We start from the raw sequence: 20,185 nt of genomic DNA, 5'->3' as shown, positions 1-20,185 counted from the left end.
TGCTTAAACGAATATTGTCTGTGGGAGGTGATGTTGCATTAAGTCCCTTTTCTTTTTCCTTTGAGTTTGAATCTTGTTTTTTTTTTTTGAGACGGAGTCTTGCTCTGTCACCCAGGCTGGAGTGCAGTGGCCGGATCTCAGCTCACTGCAAGCTCCGCCTCCCGGGTTTACGCCATTCTCCTGCCTCAGCCTCCCGAGTAGCTGGGACTACAGGCGCCCGCCACCTCGCCCGGCTATTTTTTTGTATTTTTTAGTAGAGACGGGGTTTCACCGTGTTAGCCGGGATCGTCTCTCGATCTCCTGGCCTCGTGATCCGCCCGTCTCGCCTCCCAAAGTGCTGGGATTACAGGCTTGAGCCACCGTGCCCGGCCGAATCTTGTTTTTTTTGAGACAGGGTCTCACTGTGTTGCCCAGGCTGGAGTAGTGTGATCATAGTTCACTGCAACCTCAACCTCTTGGGCTCAAGCAATCCTCAGATTCCCAAGTAGCTAGGACTGTGGGCATGCACCACCACGCCTGGCTAATTTTTAAAATATTTTTGTAGAAATAGGATCTCACTATGTTGTCCAGGCTGGTCTTAAACTTCTGGGCTCAATCAATCCTCTTGCTTCAGCCTCCCAAGTGCTAGGATTACAGGCATGAGCCACCCTGCCCGGCCTGTGTTTGAATCTTAAGTCAGGTCCCAGGTTGGCTTGAAGTATTCTCTTACCAGGAGGTCAGATCTCCCACATACTACCTCCAGGTACACCTAAGCCTTGGTCTATCAAGGATTCAAGGAAATGACAGGCTTTGGAATCTGGGCTTTTACCGCCTTATCTAAGCCTCAAGTTTCCTTATTTGTAAAATGGGGTAATAATAGTAACTACCTATAGAAAGGTTGTAAGGATTAAATCAATGGAGACAATAGTGGGTAAAGCACATAGCTAGCACCCACTGAGGAGTAGCTGTATCATTTGGTTATGTCTGGACTAGAGACACACGAGGCTCTGTTCGAATAACCTTTCTCTCTCTGTGTTTCTGTTTGCAGCAGCAAAGTGGGGCACCAAGGCCCTGTGCTAAGCACTCATAATCCTCTGGGGGTGCTACCCCATACAAACAGCACCCCCACCATGTTTAACCTAATGAAGAAAGACAAGGACAAAGATGGCGGGCGGAAGGAGAAGAAGGAGAAAAAGGAGAAAAAGGAGCGGATGTCAGCGGCAGAGCTTCGGAGCCTGGAGGAGATGAGCCTGCGACGCGGCTTCTTCAACCTGAACCGCTCCTCCAAGCGGGAATCCAAGACGCGCCTGGAAATCTCCAACCCCATCCCTATCAAGGTGGCCAGCGGCTCTGACCTACACCTAACTGACATTGACTCCGACAGTAACCGGGGCAGCATCATCCTGGACTCGGGCCATCTAAGCACAGCCAGCTCCAGCGATGACCTCAAGGGTGAGGAGGGCAGCTTCCGTGGCTCGGTGCTGCAGCGGGCAGCCAAGTTCGGCTCACTGGCCAAGCAGAACTCACAGATGATTGTCAAGCGCTTTTCCTTCTCCCAGCGTAGCCGGGATGAGAGCGCCTCAGAAACCTCGACGCCCTCAGAGCACTCTGCCGCCCCCTCACCACAGGTGGAGGTGAGGACTCTAGAGGGACAGCTGGTGCAGCATCCTGGCCCAGGCATCCCTCGACCAGGGCACCGATCCCGAGCCCCTGAGCTAGTGACTAAAAAGTTCCCAGTCGACCTGCGCCTGCCCCCCGTGGTGCCCCTGCCCCCACCTGCCCTCCGGGAGCTGGAGCTGCAACGACGGCCCACTGGAGACTTTGGCTTCTCCCTGCGGCGCACAACCATGCTGGATCGGGGCCCTGAGGGCCAGGCCTATCGGCGGGTGGTCCACTTTGCTGAGCCTGGTGCAGGCACCAAGGACCTGGCCTTGGGGCTGGTGCCAGGAGATCGACTGGTGGAGATTAATGGGCACAATGTGGAGAACAAGTCCAGGGATGAAATTGTGGAGATGATCCGGCAGTCAGGGGACAGCGTACGGCTCAAGGTGCAGCCCATTCCAGAGCTCAGCGAACTCAGCAGGAGCTGGCTGCGGAGCGGCGAGGGACCTCGGAGGGAGCCATCCGATGTGAGTGCTTCCCTGGGCACCTGGGCTGAGCAGGGATGGGGAATGTGGGCACCTCCTGCTGTTGTGCTTGACTGGGTAATCAGGGTCCCCACGAGCTGCGATCAGAGCCGGGCAGTGTGTAAGTGGGGAAGCCGTGCTGCTCTCTGAGCTTGTGGGGAAGCATGAGCTCAGGAGAAGGTGCCCCATGCTCATTATCCTCTGGGGGTGCCACCCCTACAAACATCACCCCCACCATGTTTAACCTAATGAAGAAAGACAAGGACATTAAAGGAGTCACACCTTTGTCTCTCAACTGTGTCTGGGAGCTGAGGACAAGTCCCCAAAGGTTCACTCCGGTAGAGTTCTGAGCAGTTTGGCCCGGCCTCATGGTTTTATGGTTCCCTCCAGTGTTCTGTGTCTGTTGGATTGACCTAACTGAATTCAGCATAATGCGTTTCTCAAGGGTGATGGGCTAGACCAAACTCTGCCTGAACCTTAGTTTCAGCTCTGGAGCCCTCGAGAGAGGTCTGCTGTTGGTTAGTAATTACTGTGAAAGTATTCAGCTTCTCCATTACAAGGATGGGTTAGGGGTTTGGGCACCATATTTCCTGAGCCCTAAATTGGGGTATATAGGCTAACATGTGTCACTTCCAGATATAAGAGACAATCTGGACGGTAAAATACAATATTTCCATGTTATTTAGATCTTGGGGATAAAAAAGACAAATGATTTCAAATTAGGGCTATCATGGAGCATCTGAGATGTACAGCTGGTATGATTATATCTTTGGGAAAGATGACCTCAGGCCAGAGCCTCCTCTTGCCCCTGAGTGAGCAAGAGAATACCAGGTGAGGCTGCAGAGAGAGCAGGGGCAGATCATGGAGGACCTTATAAGTCACAGTTGGAATTCAGATTTCATCCTGGTGAAATGGGATCATCGAAGGGTTCGAAGCAGGGGAGTAACTAGATCTGATTTATAAAGGTCACTTGGGCTCCAAGAGTCTTTATTACCTCTCCTGGAAGGAGAAAAAGCATGGACCTGGAAAAGCAAGAGGGATAAAACCTGCACAGATACTATGTCCTGACTGTCCCTGAGATCCCAGCTGCCCATGCAAAAAGAGCAGCAGGAGGCACAGGAGCAGAGAGGTTTGTATCAGATGGAGGAACAGATCTCCATGGGGCATCAAGCTCACTAATCCCAGGGGTCTTTTGATAGGGTGGCTACATAGCAGTTTGAATGTCCTGCCTGGAGATAGTATACAAAGGACAAGTTGACCTCTGGCCATCTTCCCCTCCCAGCTGTGGGTTTTAGGATCGTCCAGATCATGGTCCCTGCTGCCTGACCAGGACCTTTTGGTACTAAGTGACCAGCCAGATGTGTCACAGTCAGAACTGGGAGGAAGTGCTAACAGGAGGAAACAGGCAGAGTCCCGGTCCCAGCTTTCTCCCAGGGAGGGGAAGCAGCTGCTAAGGATGGCTGCTCAACGCAGCAGCACCTTGGGCCTGAAGAGGGGCTGGCAGTGGTAGGATCAGACTATCAGGAAGCACTGTAGTTGGGTTCCAGGCCTTCCTTTAACCCGGAGCTAGCTGGGTTTAGGCAGCTTTGCTAGTCAGGGAAGGGTAGTGAATGGGAGGAGGCCTGTGTGAAAGACCTGGATTCTTCATTCCAGAAGCACACATTGAGCACCTACTATGTTTTAACCACCAGGTTAGGTGGAACTCAGAGAACCACAAGGTAGAAGAGGAAGAACAAGGGAGGGGTCTTTATGTCAGAAGCAAAGACTGGGCTGGGTGCAGTGGCTCACGCCTGTAATCCCAGCACTTTGGGAGGCCGAGGCGGGTGGATCACCTGAGGTCGGGAGTTTGAGAGCAGTCTGACCAACCTGAAGAAACTTAGTCTCTACTAAAAATACAAAAATTAGCTGGGCATGGTGGCGCATGCCTGTAATCCCAGCTACTTGGGAGGCTGAGGTAGGAGAATCACTTGAACCTGGGAGGCGGAGGTTGTGGTAAACCGAGATCAAGCCATTGAACTCCAGCCTGAGCAATAAGAGCGAAACTCCATTTCCAAAAAAAAAAAGAAGCAAAGACTGTAACATGTTGCCATGCCTGTCTGCGTTCTTCCAGGCTAACACTGCTTTTAACAGATGGAATTTTCTTCTTAAAGAATGAATCCCCCAGGGGATTGTTGCCAGCTCCCTGCTGAACCACAGCAAGGCCTCTATGGGGCCCTGGGCCTGGCATCCCAGATGCTGCTTGGTTTTCTCTTTATAGCACAGGGATCATCCTGGCATCTCACATTTCCTAGCTTTCCCTTCCCAACTAGCTGCTGCTATCCCATCCTTGGGGAAGTAGACGGTTTAGCTTTGGAGGCCCTGGTGGATTCCAGGTTACAGCTGATATCCCTGAAATGCTGGCTCACTCTCGCTCCTATGGGGTAAGCCCAGCTGGTGCCCAGAGGACTTCTTCCCCAAGCCTCAGCCTGTGTCATCTGCCAGAGGACACAGTAGCAAACCCCATCCCCATGCATCTCCTAGAGCCATGTGGCAGGATAAGGAGACGCATAGGGCTGAAAGAAGCCCGTATCTTTTCTCATCCAGGTAGGTGGTGGGGACTCATGCCACAAGCAGAGAGGAGCAGGGTGAGCCCAGCATTTCCAGCTTCCTGGGACAGGCCTGGGAGTGGTGTGGGGTACTGCAGCCTCTTCTGTACCCTCAGCCTCTATCTCCTCCTCTTCCTTTTACTCCTCCTGCTCCCTGTCTTGGCAGCAGTTCTAATCCCAGTTATGCGCCAAGAGAAGTCTTCCTGCCTCCTCCAGACTCCTGGGAGGGATACCCTGATGACTGTAGCCCCACAGGGACAGCTCTTGCTGGCCACCCTGCCATCAGGCCATCCATCAACTGTGTCTACACATTGCCTGTCCCCAGGGAGCTCTGAGGGAGCTGACTAGCCATCTGTTCTCTTCCTGCACACAGATGTGGCCAGGCCCCCGGCTCCTCTCCATGGCCTGTTTAGAAGGCCCCAGGGAGACACAGCCCCTTGAGTTTCCCTCTCACATGGTGTGTGTCCAGAATGCTGTGTTCACACCTTCATGTGTCCTGGTAGCTGCTAGATGAGGTTCTGCTGGGAGCAGGGGTGAGCCACAGTGGTAGGGTAGACTTGGGGCCTGGTAGAAATCAACCAGCAGGCCTGGGAGAACAGTGTTTTCTACTGCCATCTACCTTCCACCTACCCGTCCGTTAGGGAAGCATTTGTTGAGCACTTACTGCATACTAGGTCCTGGGCTCCAGCGGTGAGCAGCACATAATCCCAGCCCCAAGGAGCTCATAGTTAGCAGGAAATATGGTCCAGCAGCAGACCATGACAGTACTCTCTGAGAAACTCAACCACAGGGGCCAGTCCTGGTGCTAGGAGTGCAGCAGAGGGGCTTCAAGTCCAGTCTTGTGCAAGCTGACATCTGGGTAGTAGATGAGTGAAGGGGAGGCAAGAGGAAGGGAAACGCTGTCACAAACACATGCCAAGGCCTAAAGTTATGGAGAGAGAATCACACATTTTAGGAATAAGGCTGGGAGACGGTGAGTGGGAAGGGAGTGTTGAGAGAAGCACTAGGAGGCATCCACGGGAGCCAGGTCACGGAGGCCCCTGTGAACCGTGCTGGGGAATGTGAACTTTAACCAAAGGGCACTGAAGCAGTTTAATCAGGGAGCAATAGGAACAGGTTTTAGGAAATTACTCTGGCTGCTTATGGAGCATGCTCTAGGGTGTAGCAAAGTTGGCTGTGGGGAGAGTGGTGAGGGAGTGATTGTGATCCCAGGAGAATGGATGGAGACCTGGACTCAGGTAGAGGCAGTGGGATGGAGGGCCATCTCAGACTTGAGCAACTGTCAGACTCTGGGGTCTTGGTGACCCACTGGTAGGGGACTGAGGGAGAGGAGGGGTCACGTGACCACCGGAGTACTGGGAAGATGCTACATTCTTTCCCCTTTGATTCCTTAGGGAAGGTTCTTGGGGGGCATCTGTATTTGGATCAGTTACTCTTAAGTTTGCTGAAGGCCAAGTGTTTCCTGAGTCTGGTGAGGTTAGGGGAGATGTTGGTAAAGTTGAGGATCTTAAAACCCCAGTTGGATCAAAATTCCCTCCTCCACTTCCATAAGTCTGGATGGGAAAGTCAAGTCCCACTGAGAAGGGGCAGAGGCCAGGCTGGAGACTAGAGCCTGGGAGAGGAGAAAGCCAGTCTGTCTGTATCCTCAGTGGGTCCATCCTAGGGGAGTCCCTTAGGACTAGGCATGTCCTCCTGCATCTGGAAGTATGGGACCTTTCTGCTGAGCTCAGAAAAGCCCCACCCAGCTAAACCCTGGCCAACGTGGTTGTCCTGCCATGAAGAGCCAGAGGTGCTGGCCGGAAAGCAAGGCCTCCTGAGCTTTTTTTTTTTTTTCTTTTGAGACAGGGTCTTGCTCTGTCACCCAGGTTGGAGTGCAATGGGGCAGTCTTGGCTTATAGGCTCAAGCGATCCTCCCGCCTCAGCCTCCTGAGAAGCTGGGACCATAGGCACACACCACCATACCTGGCCAAATTTTTTTTTTTTTTTTTATAATGGAGTTTCACTCTTGTTGCCCAGGCTGGAATGCAATGGCGCTATCTCGGCTCACTGCAACCTCCACCTTCCTGGTTCAAGCGATTCTCCTGCCTCAGCCTCCTGAGTAGCTGGGATTACAGGTGCCTGCCACCACGCCTAGCTAATTTTTATATTTTTAGTACAGATGGAGTTTCACCATATTGGTCAGGCTAGTCTCGAACTCCTGACCTCAGGTGATCCACCCGCCTTGGCCTCCCAAAGTGCTAGGATTACAGGCTTGAGCCACTCACTGCACCTGGCCCTCCCTGAGCTTTTGAGAATGTGGTGGGAAGGGAGAGGGGGTCTTTAAAGGAAGGCCTACCACTCCCTCCCAGCCAAGTCTAGTTGCTGTGGTAGGGGTACTTCCCCTGGTGAACTGAGAGGCTGCTAGTTGGAGGTTTTAGTGTGTGGGGTGGAGTTTCTAGTCAAAGGCTTTCAAGCTGTCGAGTTCCTCATGAGGTTGCCATGTTCATGTAAACCACCTCCACGCTCAGGTGGGTCTGGGAAAGGGCATGTTACAGTGGAAAGAGCATGGGCTTTGGAGCCAGAAAGACCTGGGTTCAGGTTTTACCAAAGTTATCACACCTTTCAGAGCCTCAGTGTTCACTTTTCCCTCAGTAAATATTTAATGAAGTTGACCTAAGGACTGGTCCTTAGCACTGTGCTGGCACTGGGGGATTAAATAAATAAAATATAATCTTTCCTTGAGGAAGCATAGACCTAAATAAAGAAATGCAAAGCTGCTATCGCAGAAGTCTGTGCAGGCATACAGTGGGGCAGGAGGAAGTTCTGCCTAGGGGAAAAGGGTGGCAATCAGGAGAGGCCTCCTGGTGGAAGTGACCCGTTGTCTCTATGAAATGGGCCTATTCTATCCTCCCAGAGGTTGAGAAGGTTAAGTTGGAGAAAGATGCATACCCAATGAATTCACTCCAATTACCTCTGAGAAGCAGGATAGAATTGCAGGCTGAAAGGAGATTTGCTTTTTATTCTGTGTATTTTGTGGGTCTTTATATAAGGTAAGCATGTTTATGTTAGGCAAGTTCACGTATGTGAGATGTTGGCAGGTGGTAAATGCTTAGAAACATTAGTACCCTTCCCTTCCCTGTGCCCGGTCTCTAAAGCCATCCAGGAAGGGTAATTTTGCAACTTCCTTAATTAATCCATCCTAGTGTTCACCCATCCTTGCTCCTGAGGTTTTCTGATGCTTTCGTCTGGACTTTTCCTGTAGCCCTAGCCTTATAGACAGCCAGCTAAAGGGAGAGATGAGCTTCTGGGTAGTTCCTATCCTTTTCTAGCTTATTAGAGGCCACCTTCTGGGGCCTGCAGGCTTGGCCATTGGTGGCCCTGCAGGAGACGAGCAAGTCAGGGTTGCCTGCATCTGGGAGAAGGACAGGGGAGCACTTTTGCTGCAAGGGAAACCTTAGACCCCTTTGTAGAAACTGTGTGAGCCTCATCAACCTTGTCCCTAGGGTACCTGGCTGCTGCCAGGAGTGGGGCCTGCAGGATTCCAAGGGAAGACTCAAAATGGTCATGCCTCCAGGTATGTCAGGCTGAGTTTGGAGCACTGGGCTTTCCTAGGGCCTTCTGGTGGTGGTGGAGCAGCTGTGTGCTGCCTGGCTCAGTGTTCTAGAATGCTTCTGTTCCTGATTTTACTGCAAGTGATCCTTGGAGTGTTTTTGCTTTGTTTTGTTTTGTTTTGCTTTGGGTTTTTGGTTTCTGTGTGTGTGTGTGTGTGTGTTTTTTTTTTTAAAACAGGAAATTTTTACTTCAATTTGTGCCAAAGCTTCAGGCACCCCTGGCATCTGAGTCTCACCATGTGAGAACCCTGGCTTGGGGGCTCAGTGAGGATCCCTATCTAAGTCCTTTAGGTAATGAAGGGCCGGGGACAGGTGTCAAGGGCACGGGGAGTGTTGGGTGAAAGGTCTTCGGGATTGTCTATCCTGGATTAGTGGGGTGCATGGGACTGTCAGGGTGGGGCAGTGGACTTGATCATTTCCAAGGCTCCCTTCTCTGTCCTTGGAGGCACCATTCTGCCTTCTTCCTCATGAGATGCTGGATGAATTGCAGCCCTAGAGTGCCCTGGCCACCCAGCCCGTGGTGGTGGGCACAGTACCCAGGCCGCATTGACCTAAGTATGGGTACACGACATGGTCATGGGTGCTTCTGTGGGCACAGCTTGGAGCCTTGGTGCAGGAGCAGGAGCAGGATCTTAAAGGTAGCCTGCCCTTGCCCCTTCCTGTCCTGGTCCCTTCCTGCCTGCCCTGACACCCCAAGTCACCATGCCCTCTGCTCCTTCTAATCTCTCTTATTTACATTGGAATAGTTCTGGAAAATACCAGATATGCAAACACCCTGACTAGGGGTGGGTGGGGAGTAGGGTGAAGGGGAGTGTGTGGCGGGTGGGAACACAAGTATTTTAAAAATGCTGCAAATCTCTACAGCGTTTCCCAGAAACCACAGGCACGCGCTGCCTGCCAGCAGGGCTCCCACCACCCCACTGCACTAAGCTGCTGTATTCTCCTCACTGCAGTCTTGGGGGGACGGTGGGGACTGGTGACCCAGCTGAGGGGAGGGCTCCCCTGCTGCCTGGGCAGGCGGCCTGGCGCCTCCATTGTCAGTTCTGGGCAGCGGGTACGGTTGTGCCCCGGGCATCTGGCAGCACTGAGGCTGCCCACCATGCCAGACAGCCACTGCGAAAGAGCAGAGTGTTCAGGGCCCCCACCTCTGCTGTGCAGTTTGATGAGAGCAGCCGACTGAAGAGTCCTGCATGGCGTTTGGCAGCAGCTTCTGTTCTATTAAATACAGGGGACGGTGTTAGCAAAGCTTATTTTTTCAGTTGTGGGCTCTAGTTTGGTTGGGAAAGTATTTTCTTTCTTTTTTTTTTTTTTTTTGAGATGGAGTCTCGCTCTGTCCCCCAGGCTGGAATGCAGTGGCGCGATCCCGACTCACTGCAAGCTCCGCCTCCAGGATTCACGCCATTCTCCTGCCTCAGCCTCCTGAGTAGCTGGGACTACAGGCGCCCACCGCCACACCCGGCTAATTTTTTGCATTTTTAGTAGAGACGGGGTTTCACCGTGTTAGCCAGGATGGTCTCGATCTCCTAACCTCATGATCCGCCCGCCTCGGCCTCCCAAAGTGCTGGGATTACAGGCGTGAGCCACCGCGCCTGGCCTGGGAAAGTACTTTCTTAGACCTAGGTCACCCCTCGGACTCCCTTAATCTCCCGCCATATGTTCTCCAGAATCAGGGCATGACGTTCTGCCCTGGTGCAACTCAGCCTGGTTGCTTTGCACAAACTCTGGGCCAGGGCAGAATGTCAGGTGTTTGCTGGTGTTCGCCGGGTGTTATCTGTAGCGCTCAGTATGGTGCATAGTGCAGAAACGTGCCCTAGGTGGTGTTTAATTGATCTGGGTAAGACTCAGCTGAGGCAGGGCACAATGGCTCACGTCTATAATCCCAGCACTTTGGGAGGCCGAGGTGGGCAGATCGCTTGAGCCTAGGAGTTTGAGACCAGCCTGGATAACATGGCAAAACACCATCTCTGCAAAAAATACAAAAATTAGCCGGAGGTGGTAACACATACCTGTAGTCCCAGCTACTTGGATGACTGAGGTGGGAGGATCCCTTGAACCTGGGAGGTTGAGGCTACAGTGAGCTGTGATTATGCCACTGATTATGTCACTCAACTCCAGCCTGGGAGACAGAGCAAGACCCTGTCTTGAAAGAAAAAAAAAAAAAAAAAAAAAGACTGAGCTGAACAGGAATGCCTTGGGGGAAGGGCATGAAAAGTTCTGGCAAGGTGAGGATCACGTCTAACATTCACTGTAGGTTAGGCACTGTTCTCCGTGTTTTACATACATTCACTTATTTAATTTTTCTCAACAACCCTTTGAAGGAGGGATCATAACAATCTGTTTTAAAGTGAGGAAACTGCATTACTGAGAGGTTCAAGTTAAGCAAATTGCATAAGGTTGCACAGGTATTAAGTGACTCACCAGGACTTGAACTCAGGCCATCAGCTCTTGACTAATCTGCTGTATAGAGGAGAGGAAGGCAGTATCCGGATATCCGTATAAATCCACTGCCCAGCTCAGACCTTCTGACTCCTGCTGCCCTGTCACTAAAAGCCTCTTCACCTCCTTGTCATCCTTCCAGAGGGGAAGCCAGGAGTGACAGGCCTCTCCTGAGCTGTGGTGGTATGCTGCAGAAGGGTGTGACTGTTGCTCTCAGTGTCTCCTGAGGGTTAGCCAGAGGAAGTGAGCCCAAGTGGCAGCAGGCAGGATTCAATCTTGTGGGAGCTGGGAGAGGGAAGGGTGGCAGAGGGATGCCTTAAGAAGAGAAGTGGCACCTGCCTTGGCAGCATTTGATGTGGTCCCCAGGAGTGGAGGGCCATATGCTAGATCTGGGAGTCTGGGACGTTGCCCCTCTCACCTTTTTGGCCTATACTGGCATGCTGGTGCTGATCTCCATAGCACTTGGGGTGACCGGATCCCTGCAGTGTCACCTCTGACCAAGAGCAGGCTCGCTGTGTTGCTCGAGGCCATGCTGTTGTTTCCTCTGTGTGTTATGGAAAAACAGTGGCAGAGCACAGCCTGGCGGAGGGCCTGGCGGGGGTGGGGGCAATGCAGGCTTCTCACTGGCGTTTACCCTTGAGCTCTGCTGTTCATTTTTTCTGTAGCCCCTTTCCGTGCCCACGCTTGTACACTTCTACACATTGGCTTCAGTTTGAATGTCACTTGCACCTGATCCTCCCAGACCATGTCAAGTTCCCACCCTGGCAGCACCCCAGCCTTCTCATAGCATTCACAAGATGGTAATTACTGAGTTATCTTATTCCTTCTCCAGTGCTGGAGCACTGCACAAGGGCAAAGGACATTTGTTGAAGGAAAGAAGATGGTTCTGTAATCAGGAACTAATTCTGTTCGGTCTTCCAGACCAGAACCAAAACTTTAGCTCAGTTTTGGTTCCTGGACCCCTCCTGCTCCAACTGGCCTTGGTGACTGGTCTCTAGGACCTTAGCGTGTCCCGTCTCCACCCACGGACTGTTTCTTGCATGCCTGGGGCCTGGCATCTCTCACTGGACTGGAGGAGAGGCAGCTCTGTGGGCATCCAGGAGCAGGAGCCTGGGAAGGGGGATCCTGGGGACAGGCTGCTTCCTGCCCCCACACAGGAGCCCGCATGAAGGTGCCAGGCTTGGGTGAGAAGAAGATTCAGGGTTACATGGGGGGCTATGCAGTGTCTGGCCCAGACCTTGGAGGAATGTGCCTGTCTTACTGGCTGCAGGTCTCTGAGGGGCTGGAATGTGGCCCCGTGGGGCTTCCTCTTCCCTTCTGCTGCTCTCCCTGAACTGCCTTCATGCTGGAATGTCAGCAGGCTGGGAATTTTCACAGCAAGGATCTTGCCCAATCACAGCAATGGATTCCAGCTGGAGCCTGGGGACAGCTCCCACATGTCCCTACCAGGGAGGGGAGAGTGGGTGCTAAGGCAGCCCCAGTTGCTCTGCTCCTGGGGCCCAGGCTCGGCTCCCATCCCCTCTGGGAGACAGTTTTGGCTCCTGGAACCTTCCCACTCTGACTGGCCTAGGTGACTTGTCTGTAGGACCTTAGCATGTCCCTACTAGGCCACGTCATGGGGAACCTGGGCTTCTGGAGCTGTAGGGCTCAGGAGAGGGAGTGGGAGGCCTTGGAGCCCAGAGACTCCACCTCTGTGAGGAGAGAACAAGGCTGGCCATGTCCCACAAGGCCTTGCTACCTCTGGTGTGAACATGAGTCAGGGAGGGGAGCCGCCTCGGATTCCATCCTCAGGTGGGGCAAGGCCTCTGGTCGCGGGTTCTCTGGCCTCGGCTGGAGGTGGCCCTGCCGAATTCGTCACCTGTATCTGTCTGCTCCCCTGTGGGTCCCACAACACCTTCGGGGCCTGGTCCCCTCTCTTAATGACCTTTCCGGCTCCTGTGCCCTTTGCCCTCTGATCTCATTTCTGCTGGCTGCTCCCTCCCACTCCCATTTCTGCAAGGAGCTGACTCACTTCCTCCCTCCCTCCCCAGCTCCTCTCCCTGCCAGGCCCTGGGGCAAGCAGGGTCCATACAGCATGGCAGGTTCCTCCCAGGGAGCTCTTCTCTGGCAGCAGGACTGAGGCTGCCCCGGCCCTGGGGCAGAAGAGGGCTGCATGTGTGGTGGGGAGGAGGCAGGGCTCTGCGCTATAGGAAAGGTGAGATGTGGATGTCCCCAGAGCCTTGGTGCAATCAGGGTGGGATGTCAGGACACCTTGATGAACACTGCTCTGTGTCAGCCCCTGAGCCTGGTTCTGTGGAGGAGAAAGGCTGAAGATGGCACCCCTGTGATGACAGGGCCTATGCGTCTGCAAGGACAGAAGACATCTGCAGGAAGTTTGATCTCAGCCCTGGGTGGCATGGGCTAGAGGCCAAGCAGTGACAGCACCGTCAGGCAGCATGAGACTGTCATGACTCTCCATGACACCCAGTTTCATGCCTGGCCCCAACACCTCAAGGGGAAAGTATCTGGAGATTCCAGTAGAACCTTCCAGGGACATGGCGAGGGAAAGGGTCTAATACCATCTGCTTGTGCGGTTAGTTCTTCCTGCTGGGGGCCCTGCCTTCTGCCCCTGCCCCTCCCTCATGTGCGGACTGCTTTGGTTGTGGAGCTGACTGTAGAAGCACTGGGCTCAAAGCAGTAAAAGATTTCCTCCCTGGCTGGGCTGGCATCTTCTGCCTTGCCCTCCCCAGAGCTGTCCAGGCTGTGGGAGCTAGTGTGCCTGGCACTTCAGGCACGGGGGGAACCCAGCATGTGCTGAGCCTGGCACAGTCCTGCCTCCTCTCAGCAGGCACCTAGGTTCCCTAAAGGACATGGGCACAGGGTGGGTCGAGTCCCCACTCACTTGGCCATGCCTCAAGATCAACAGAGGCAAGAGGGAAACTGGGCCCCCTGCCTGAGAAGCCTGGGAAGACGGCCCCCTGCCTGAGAAGCCTGGGGAGACTGCTGTGGCCTGTCTTCCCAGAATCGGTGGCCAGCAAACATCCCTATTCCCCTTAGCACTTGGCTTTGCCTGGCAGAGCCCCGATTGCCCTGGCAGCCTGAGATTCTGGCCTCAGGATTTCTGAACAATAAAAGGGGTTTCTTGCTTAGATGAGGTGAGGGGCAGGCAGGAATGAAGCCTTCTCCTAGGGGTACCAGCCTGACCACCTCACCCCAAATGCCCTTGCCCTCCCTCGAGGGAGGCGAGTCACCCTGTGTGGTCACACCAAGACCTGTCTACACACCTCTCCTGGCGCTGCCTAATCACTCCTGCCTCCACCCATTGTCACCTAACCTCAACCTGGGAAGAGAACCACAGAACTGGGCTCTGTGGCAGGACACCCAGCTTAGGAATGGCCCAGGCGCCACATACACATGTGCACATACTCTCTCTGTCTCTCACACACACACACTCTGTCTCTCTCACACACACACTCTCTCTGCAGAATGTAGAATGGGTTGTCCTTTTCTCCCAGACCCCTCCAGTTTCTGCCATTTGCTTCTAGCCCTTACCTTCTCTGTCAAGGGGAAAGCAGCTGGCTTCACGCCAGAGGACTTTGTCTCTGGGGTAGGGGAAACAGTTTTCCTGCTTTAATCAGGGCTTTGGGTTCCTACCCAGCCCGCTTGTCTTCCTTTGATGACTGATTTTGAGGTCTCTCTTCTGTGCCTCTGAAAGAGGGACCCATCCTATAAAGGGTCCTCTACCCTTTGTCCCACCCATTTTCTTCAAAATCCCAAAACTGCAGCTCTTATTGTTGCTGTAGAAACAGATGTTTGTCAAATATGAAGTTGCTTGGAAGGGCTAGTTTTGGCTGCAGGAACTGCTTTCAGCTCATCTGGGGAGAATAGAGGAGGAGAGTGAGGGCCCCAGGCAAGGGCCCACAGGTCAGGAGTTGCGTGTGGTTACGAAGGTGTTGTTAACACAGTGCTAAGTATTGGCTACAGCTTGGCCTCTAGAGCCAGACTGCCTGGGTCTGAATCCTGGCCATGCTGCCTACTGGCTGAGTGATCTTGGGCAAATTATTTAATTCCTCTGTGCCTCATTTTCCTCATTTATAAAATGAGAATAATCATAGTAGTTTTAGTCCAGTGTGGTGGTTCATGCCTGTAACCCCAACACTTTGGGAGGTAGGAGGATCGCTTGAGCCCAGGAATTCAAGACTAGCCTGGGCAACATAGTGAGACAAGCCCAGGCAACATGGTGAGACCCCATCTCTATTAAAAATACAAAAATTAGCTGGGCATGGTGGTGTGTGCCTGTAGTCCCAGTTATTCAGGTGGCTGAGGTGAGAGGATCGCTTGAGCCCAGGAGTTTGCTGCAGTGAGCCATGATTGAACCACTGGACTCCATCCTGGGTGTCAGAGCAAGACCCTGTCTCAAACAAACAAGCAAACACAAAATAATAGTACTTTCCTTGTAAGGTTGTCTTGAGGATTAAATGAATCAATACATATAAACCACTTAGAGCAGTGCCTCAAAATAGTGCCTAGAGTCAGTGAGCACTGGGCCAGGCACAGTGGTTCATACCTGTAATCCCAGTGCTTTGGGAGGCTGAAGTGGGAGGATCTCTTGAGGCTAGGAGTTCAAGACCAGCCTGGGAAAGAAGGTGAGACTTTGTACAAAGAGTGAAAATATTAGCCGAGTGTGGTGGTGCATGCCTGTCCTAGCTACTTGGGAGGCTGAAACAGGAGGATAGCTTGAGCCCAGGAATTTAAGGCTGCAGTGAGCCATGATCACACCACCATACTCCAACCTGAGTGACAGAATGAGATCCTGTTTTAAAAAAAAAAAAAGTGAACATTATCATCGTCATAATTAATCTGTCTCTGGTACGTCAGGAAGCACGGGTGCCTGGTAGCTTGGTACCCACAGTAATGTCACAGGTGCTGTTCCTGTTAATGACTCAGCTCTGCTCTATTCTTTATTCTTGTCCTTACGCTGATGCTTTTGCCCAAAGTACCTTTCAGGTAGAGATGGGGAAGAGGCCCAAGCTTACTCAGGGCTTCACAGTAATCTTAGCGAGTGATTGCTTTGGCCTGAGTTTCCAATCTGCTCTGAAGTTTGATTCCAGTTTTTAAAATTGAGCTGCTTTCTCTGTGACTCCCTCCAATCAGATTCTTAGCTGATGGCAAGACCTCTGGAATACTAGGTGTCTTTCTACCCATTTGTTTTCCATTTGAACAAACTTACCCTACTTTTTGGTCTTTCTACAACTTATTTTGTTTATTCACACCTGTCTTGCTCCTGACAGCCCATTTAGATTAGGACTAAGCAGGAATTGACGCATAGAACAGAAAGACAGTCCTGACCTGCCAGTTCCAGGGTCTGTTCTCTGCTCCTACCACCACACATATGAGTGTCCCCAGACTCTCCCACTTGTAATTTTTACTGCAGCAAAACCTCTCCAATGAAGTCCCTGTGATGGAACGCAACAGTGGTCAGACCCGCCACTCTGTTCCTTTGCTCGTCTGTGGATGTGGGGCTAGGGGGCTTCTCTAAGCCTCCTCTCCAATGTATCAGGTATGTCCAGAGTCCATTCTCCACTGTGTCCTCCCCTTCCTACTCCTCCTTTGCTTCATCTAGCCAGTGATACAGGAAGGTGTCCAGTTAATGGGCCTCATTGCTCCATGGCAGAAATCCTGGCATGCCCTGGATGAGTCTTCATTGGCCTTATTTGCTGTTGAAAGTTCAGGATTCTATTGGGACTTCTGTCTCTATAGGAGTACTAACATCAGATAAGTCCTGCAGCCGGTGGCTTGGGGAAGCCCTCAGGCCACTGCATTCCAGATGTCTTACTTGGCTTGGCCCAGAGAATGCAGAAACAAGGAACGATTGTGCGATTGTGCAGGGCACTGAGGGGCTTTCTCCCAGGCCTGGGACGCCTTGGGGTGGGGGCAGGTTTCCATTCAGCCTTGCTTCTGCTCCCAGCTGGGTATTAAATTGTGACTACAGTCCCCTCCTCCACCTCTTTTGGAGGCCTAGGGAACAAGGCAAGGCATGTGGGGATAGGAGTCTAGGCAGACTCTGGGATGAGGAAGGGAGAAAACAGCAGGTGGGCAGGGGCATCACCTGAAGGAGGCATTGGTAGAGGGACCAGGACACATTGAAAGGGAACCTCTAGACCAGACCTGCCCAACAGAACATTTTGCAAGGATGGAAATGGTCTGTAGTGCTGTCCAACTTAGTAGGTACTGCACCTTAAATTTTATTTGATTTTTAATTTGTTCAGAAGTATCCTCATTGTTTCCATTTAACTGGAATTTTTTTTGAGACAGGGTCTTGCTCTGTCGCCCAGGCTAGAGTGCAGTGGCACCATCACAGTTTACTGCAGCAAGCTCTTGGGCTTAAGTGATCCTCCCACCTCCCACCTCCCCCTCCCAAGTAGCTGGGACCACACCTGGCTAATTAAAAAAAATTTTTTTTAGAGATGGGGTCTCACTATGTTGCCCAGGCTGGTCTTGAACTTCTGCCTCAAGCAATCTTGCTGCCTAGACCTCCCAAAATGTTGGGATTATGGGCATGAGCCATCACACCCGACCAACTTCAATTTGAATAGCCACTCATGGCTAGTGGCTACCATATTGGACAGTACGGCTCTAAACAGCTCCCAGAAAGAAACAGTTGGGTGTTCTTGAAGGTTTATTTCCTCTTTCAGAGTTCCCCTGGTGAGGCAGGGGATGGTGGCATTTCCCTTCCTCTCAGGAAGGAAGATCTGTCCTCTCAGGCAATTTCTACACCTCACAAGCTCTGGAATCCTGATGCCCCAGGGCCAGCAGGTCCCTGGCTGTGTGCCACCACAACTGGGGCAGCGCTTCCTTTCCTCGCCAAGCATGTCTTCTGCCCAGCTTTGTAACACACAGGTGCTCACATGCCCCAGTGGATTTGGCCCAGGCAGTGAGCGCGGAGGTGGTGGATTGGTATGCAAGGTAGAAGCTTTTGCTTCTTCCTGTTTCTATGGACATAGGGTTTGTACTTTATTTTTACTTCAAAGGGTTCTAGAAACAGGCCCAATAGGGGCTTCAGAGGTGAACACACATATTCTCAAATATTTATTGGATGTCCAGTGTTAGGAGGAACCAGAGGCTTGTCTAGAGGAACTTCTCTGACTTTGAGAATAAGCACCACAGGCCTCCATCTCACACCCAGGAAGACCTTACTGATATTTTATTTAAATTGCTGTGACTGACCCTTAAGCTGGTTTCCTTTTTTTTCTTCTGTGGAAATGGAGAAGAGTTGTCATTTATATGAAAAAGAGAACAATGCTTCATTATGTTTATTCCCTCGTGTCTGCCAGAGGGGGTGGGGAGGAGAACATAATGCATGTGGTACATTTAGGAGACCCAGAAGTGACCCAAGTCCTGATGAGATGTGGGGCAGGGCTGTGGAGGATTTTGGGAAACTATCCTCAAGGCTGGCTCATGGCTTTGGGCCTTGGGGAAGCTTGGCAAAGCAGAGGCAATTTGGAAATCCCCAGCCGCCATGAGAAACTCCCCAGCAGCTGAGAGACCTCAGAGAGCAGCAGGCCTGCTGCCGGGCCAGTCAGCTGGTCCCTGCAGTTTGCCGCATATGCCTGCCTAGTCTTTGGGGATTGACTCTGGGTCTTGGCAGAGAGGACAAGCCCAGGCGTCCGTACTTGGGATCTATGCCCAAAAAGGTGTGGTGGCACATGGCTCTGAGCAAACCGATGGGTGTGCCAATGCAGGGACTGGGTGGGTGTAGGGGCTGGGGGGAGTGCCAGAGCCCCAAGCCTCAACGATCACCTCTGGGGCAGTGATTTGTGGCTCGCCATCCCAAACCCACTGATCTTCCTGATTGCTTGTCCTGGGCCCCTCTCTAGAACAGACTCAAGGCCTTCCTGGCGTCTTTTGACCTTGCATTCATGTATTCATTCATTTATTCCATCAGTAAGCATCTACTGAATGCCTGCTAAATGTAGGAACTGTTTTAGGTTAGGGATAGAGAGGTGATAAAAACAAAGTGGGCGCCGAGCTCATCCCTGCCTCTTCTTGCCCTACGCATCCTGGGGACGGCGAGAGGCCATCTTGCCACCGCTGACCCCTCGGGCCTGAGCTCCCAGGGGACGCCTCCTGGGGGCGGGGCCCGGAGGCCGGCCAGGCGGAGGTGAAAGCCCGCGGCCCTAGCAAAGCGGGAGGGTAGATGAAAAGGTGGCTGCCACCCTCTGCCGGGCGCCAGCGGCGCTGCAGGGCGGAGCTTCCGGAACTCCAGGCGCATGTGCTGGGCCTGGCCCCACCCCCTTGGCCCCGCCCAGGCTCCGGCTGGCCGGTGGGCAAATCCAGGAAGTGTGGCCCAGGGCCTGGGGCTGACTCGGGCCTCACAGACCCTGATCCCTGCGTAGGGTGCTGAGTGGCTGCGCTGGCCCTGGGCATGCACCGTTGGCCACTCCAGGTTTCCTCTCAGCCCTCCTTCTCCTCTCTGAGACCATCCCTAGGCTTCTTAAAGGGAGTCTGCCCTCTACCCCTTCAGAATCCACTGGCCTTCGGCACCCGGTAGAATTTCATAAAAAATCTTGTCACCTCAATACCAATCGCTGTCTCCTAACACTGCTGTTTCATACGAGATGACATTTTGTTACACACACACACACACAAAGGAATAAAGGATAATTCCTCCCAAGAAAGGGAAGGGACTCCTGCGCTGGCATTTTCTTTGAGACAGTGTAGACTCTAGTACTGGCCCTAGGGCTGGCGCTGAGGACCTCTGAAGTGGTCATCCAGGAAGTGCACCTGCCACCCTAGTGGCTGGGCCCTCCCACCCCAAAAGCAAGTGCTCCAGGCCCTCCTGGCCCTGAGCTCTTGAGTGCTTTAAACAGGACTCTCCCCAGCTCCCTAAATAAACAGTTCTGTTACTGACACTTTACACACCACAAATTTGTAATACAAGTATCATATAATTCGTACCCATTTATGGCAACAGTGTTTGTAGGCTTTTTCTTTTTTTTCAGGAGTTTTGATTTACAGGGGAACTAGAGGGACAAATGGGGTCAGAGAAGTATTCTTTTGTTAAGATATATTTTGTTAAGATATATCTTAACAGTGAGATATATCCTAACAAAATACATCTTCCCAAGCTTGAAACCTTGGTATCTTTCCTTCCTTTTCTCAATCTCCACCCACACCCGCTCGTGCCCATTTCCCATCCTTCCCCAAATAGTCACTAAGTCCAACTTATTTTTCTCTTGGATCAGCCTCTCTTCCCTATCAACTGCCAGAATCCTAGGCAGACCCTTCTTACCTCTCATTTGGTATCCCTTTTACCTTGACTTCCTTTTTTTTTGGTCACCCAGGCTGGAGTGCAGTGGCATGGTCATAGCTCACTGTAACCTGTAACCTTGAACTCCAGGGCTCAAGTGATTGATCCTCCCACCTCAGCCTCCCAAGTAGCTAAGACTACAGTTGCATGCCACCACGCCTGGCTAATTTTTAAATTTTC

The 20,185-nt window shown here is 52.4% G+C and overlaps 1 protein-coding gene and 3 long non-coding RNA genes across 25 annotated transcripts in view; 2 read left to right on the top strand and 2 right to left on the bottom strand.

Moving 5' to 3' along the window:
* The window catches only part of MYO18A (myosin XVIIIA), a 106,119-nt gene that overhangs the window by 12,351 nt on the left and 73,583 nt on the right, over positions 1-20,185 (top strand). For 20 of the 22 annotated variants that reach the window (XM_077970675.1, XM_077970668.1, XM_077970655.1 and 17 more), the window contains exon 2: positions 1,028-2,108. In XM_077970675.1, coding sequence (XP_077826801.1) covers positions 1,110-2,108 — 999 coding nt within the window. In that variant the 5' untranslated portion in view covers positions 1,028-1,109. The remainder of the gene's footprint in view (positions 1-1,027; positions 2,109-20,185) is intronic. The other 2 variants (XM_077970669.1, XM_077970656.1) reach the window with 1 other exon arrangement.
* On the top strand, positions 6,661-16,340 carry LOC144335403 (uncharacterized). Its single transcript, XR_013406252.1, has 3 exons — positions 6,661-6,804; positions 6,940-8,296; positions 16,093-16,340. It is a non-coding gene; the product is annotated as an uncharacterized LOC144335403 (long non-coding RNA).
* Positions 8,441-11,260, bottom strand: LOC144335402 (uncharacterized). The gene is made up of 2 exons (XR_013406251.1): positions 10,303-11,260; positions 8,441-9,699 (listed from the first exon to the last, which is right to left on the bottom strand). It is a non-coding gene; the product is annotated as an uncharacterized LOC144335402 (long non-coding RNA).
* Positions 13,273-20,125, bottom strand: LOC144335404 (uncharacterized). The gene is made up of 2 exons (XR_013406253.1): positions 17,278-20,125; positions 13,273-14,458 (listed from the first exon to the last, which is right to left on the bottom strand). It is a non-coding gene; the product is annotated as an uncharacterized LOC144335404 (long non-coding RNA).

Source organism: Macaca mulatta, chromosome 16 (assembly GCF_049350105.2).
Source record: "Macaca mulatta isolate MMU2019108-1 chromosome 16, T2T-MMU8v2.0, whole genome shotgun sequence".
Classification (NCBI taxonomy): Eukaryota; Metazoa; Chordata; class Mammalia; order Primates; family Cercopithecidae; genus Macaca; species Macaca mulatta.
The sequence above is the reverse complement of the archived record's forward strand: the minus strand, read 5'-3'. Positions and strand labels throughout refer to the sequence as shown.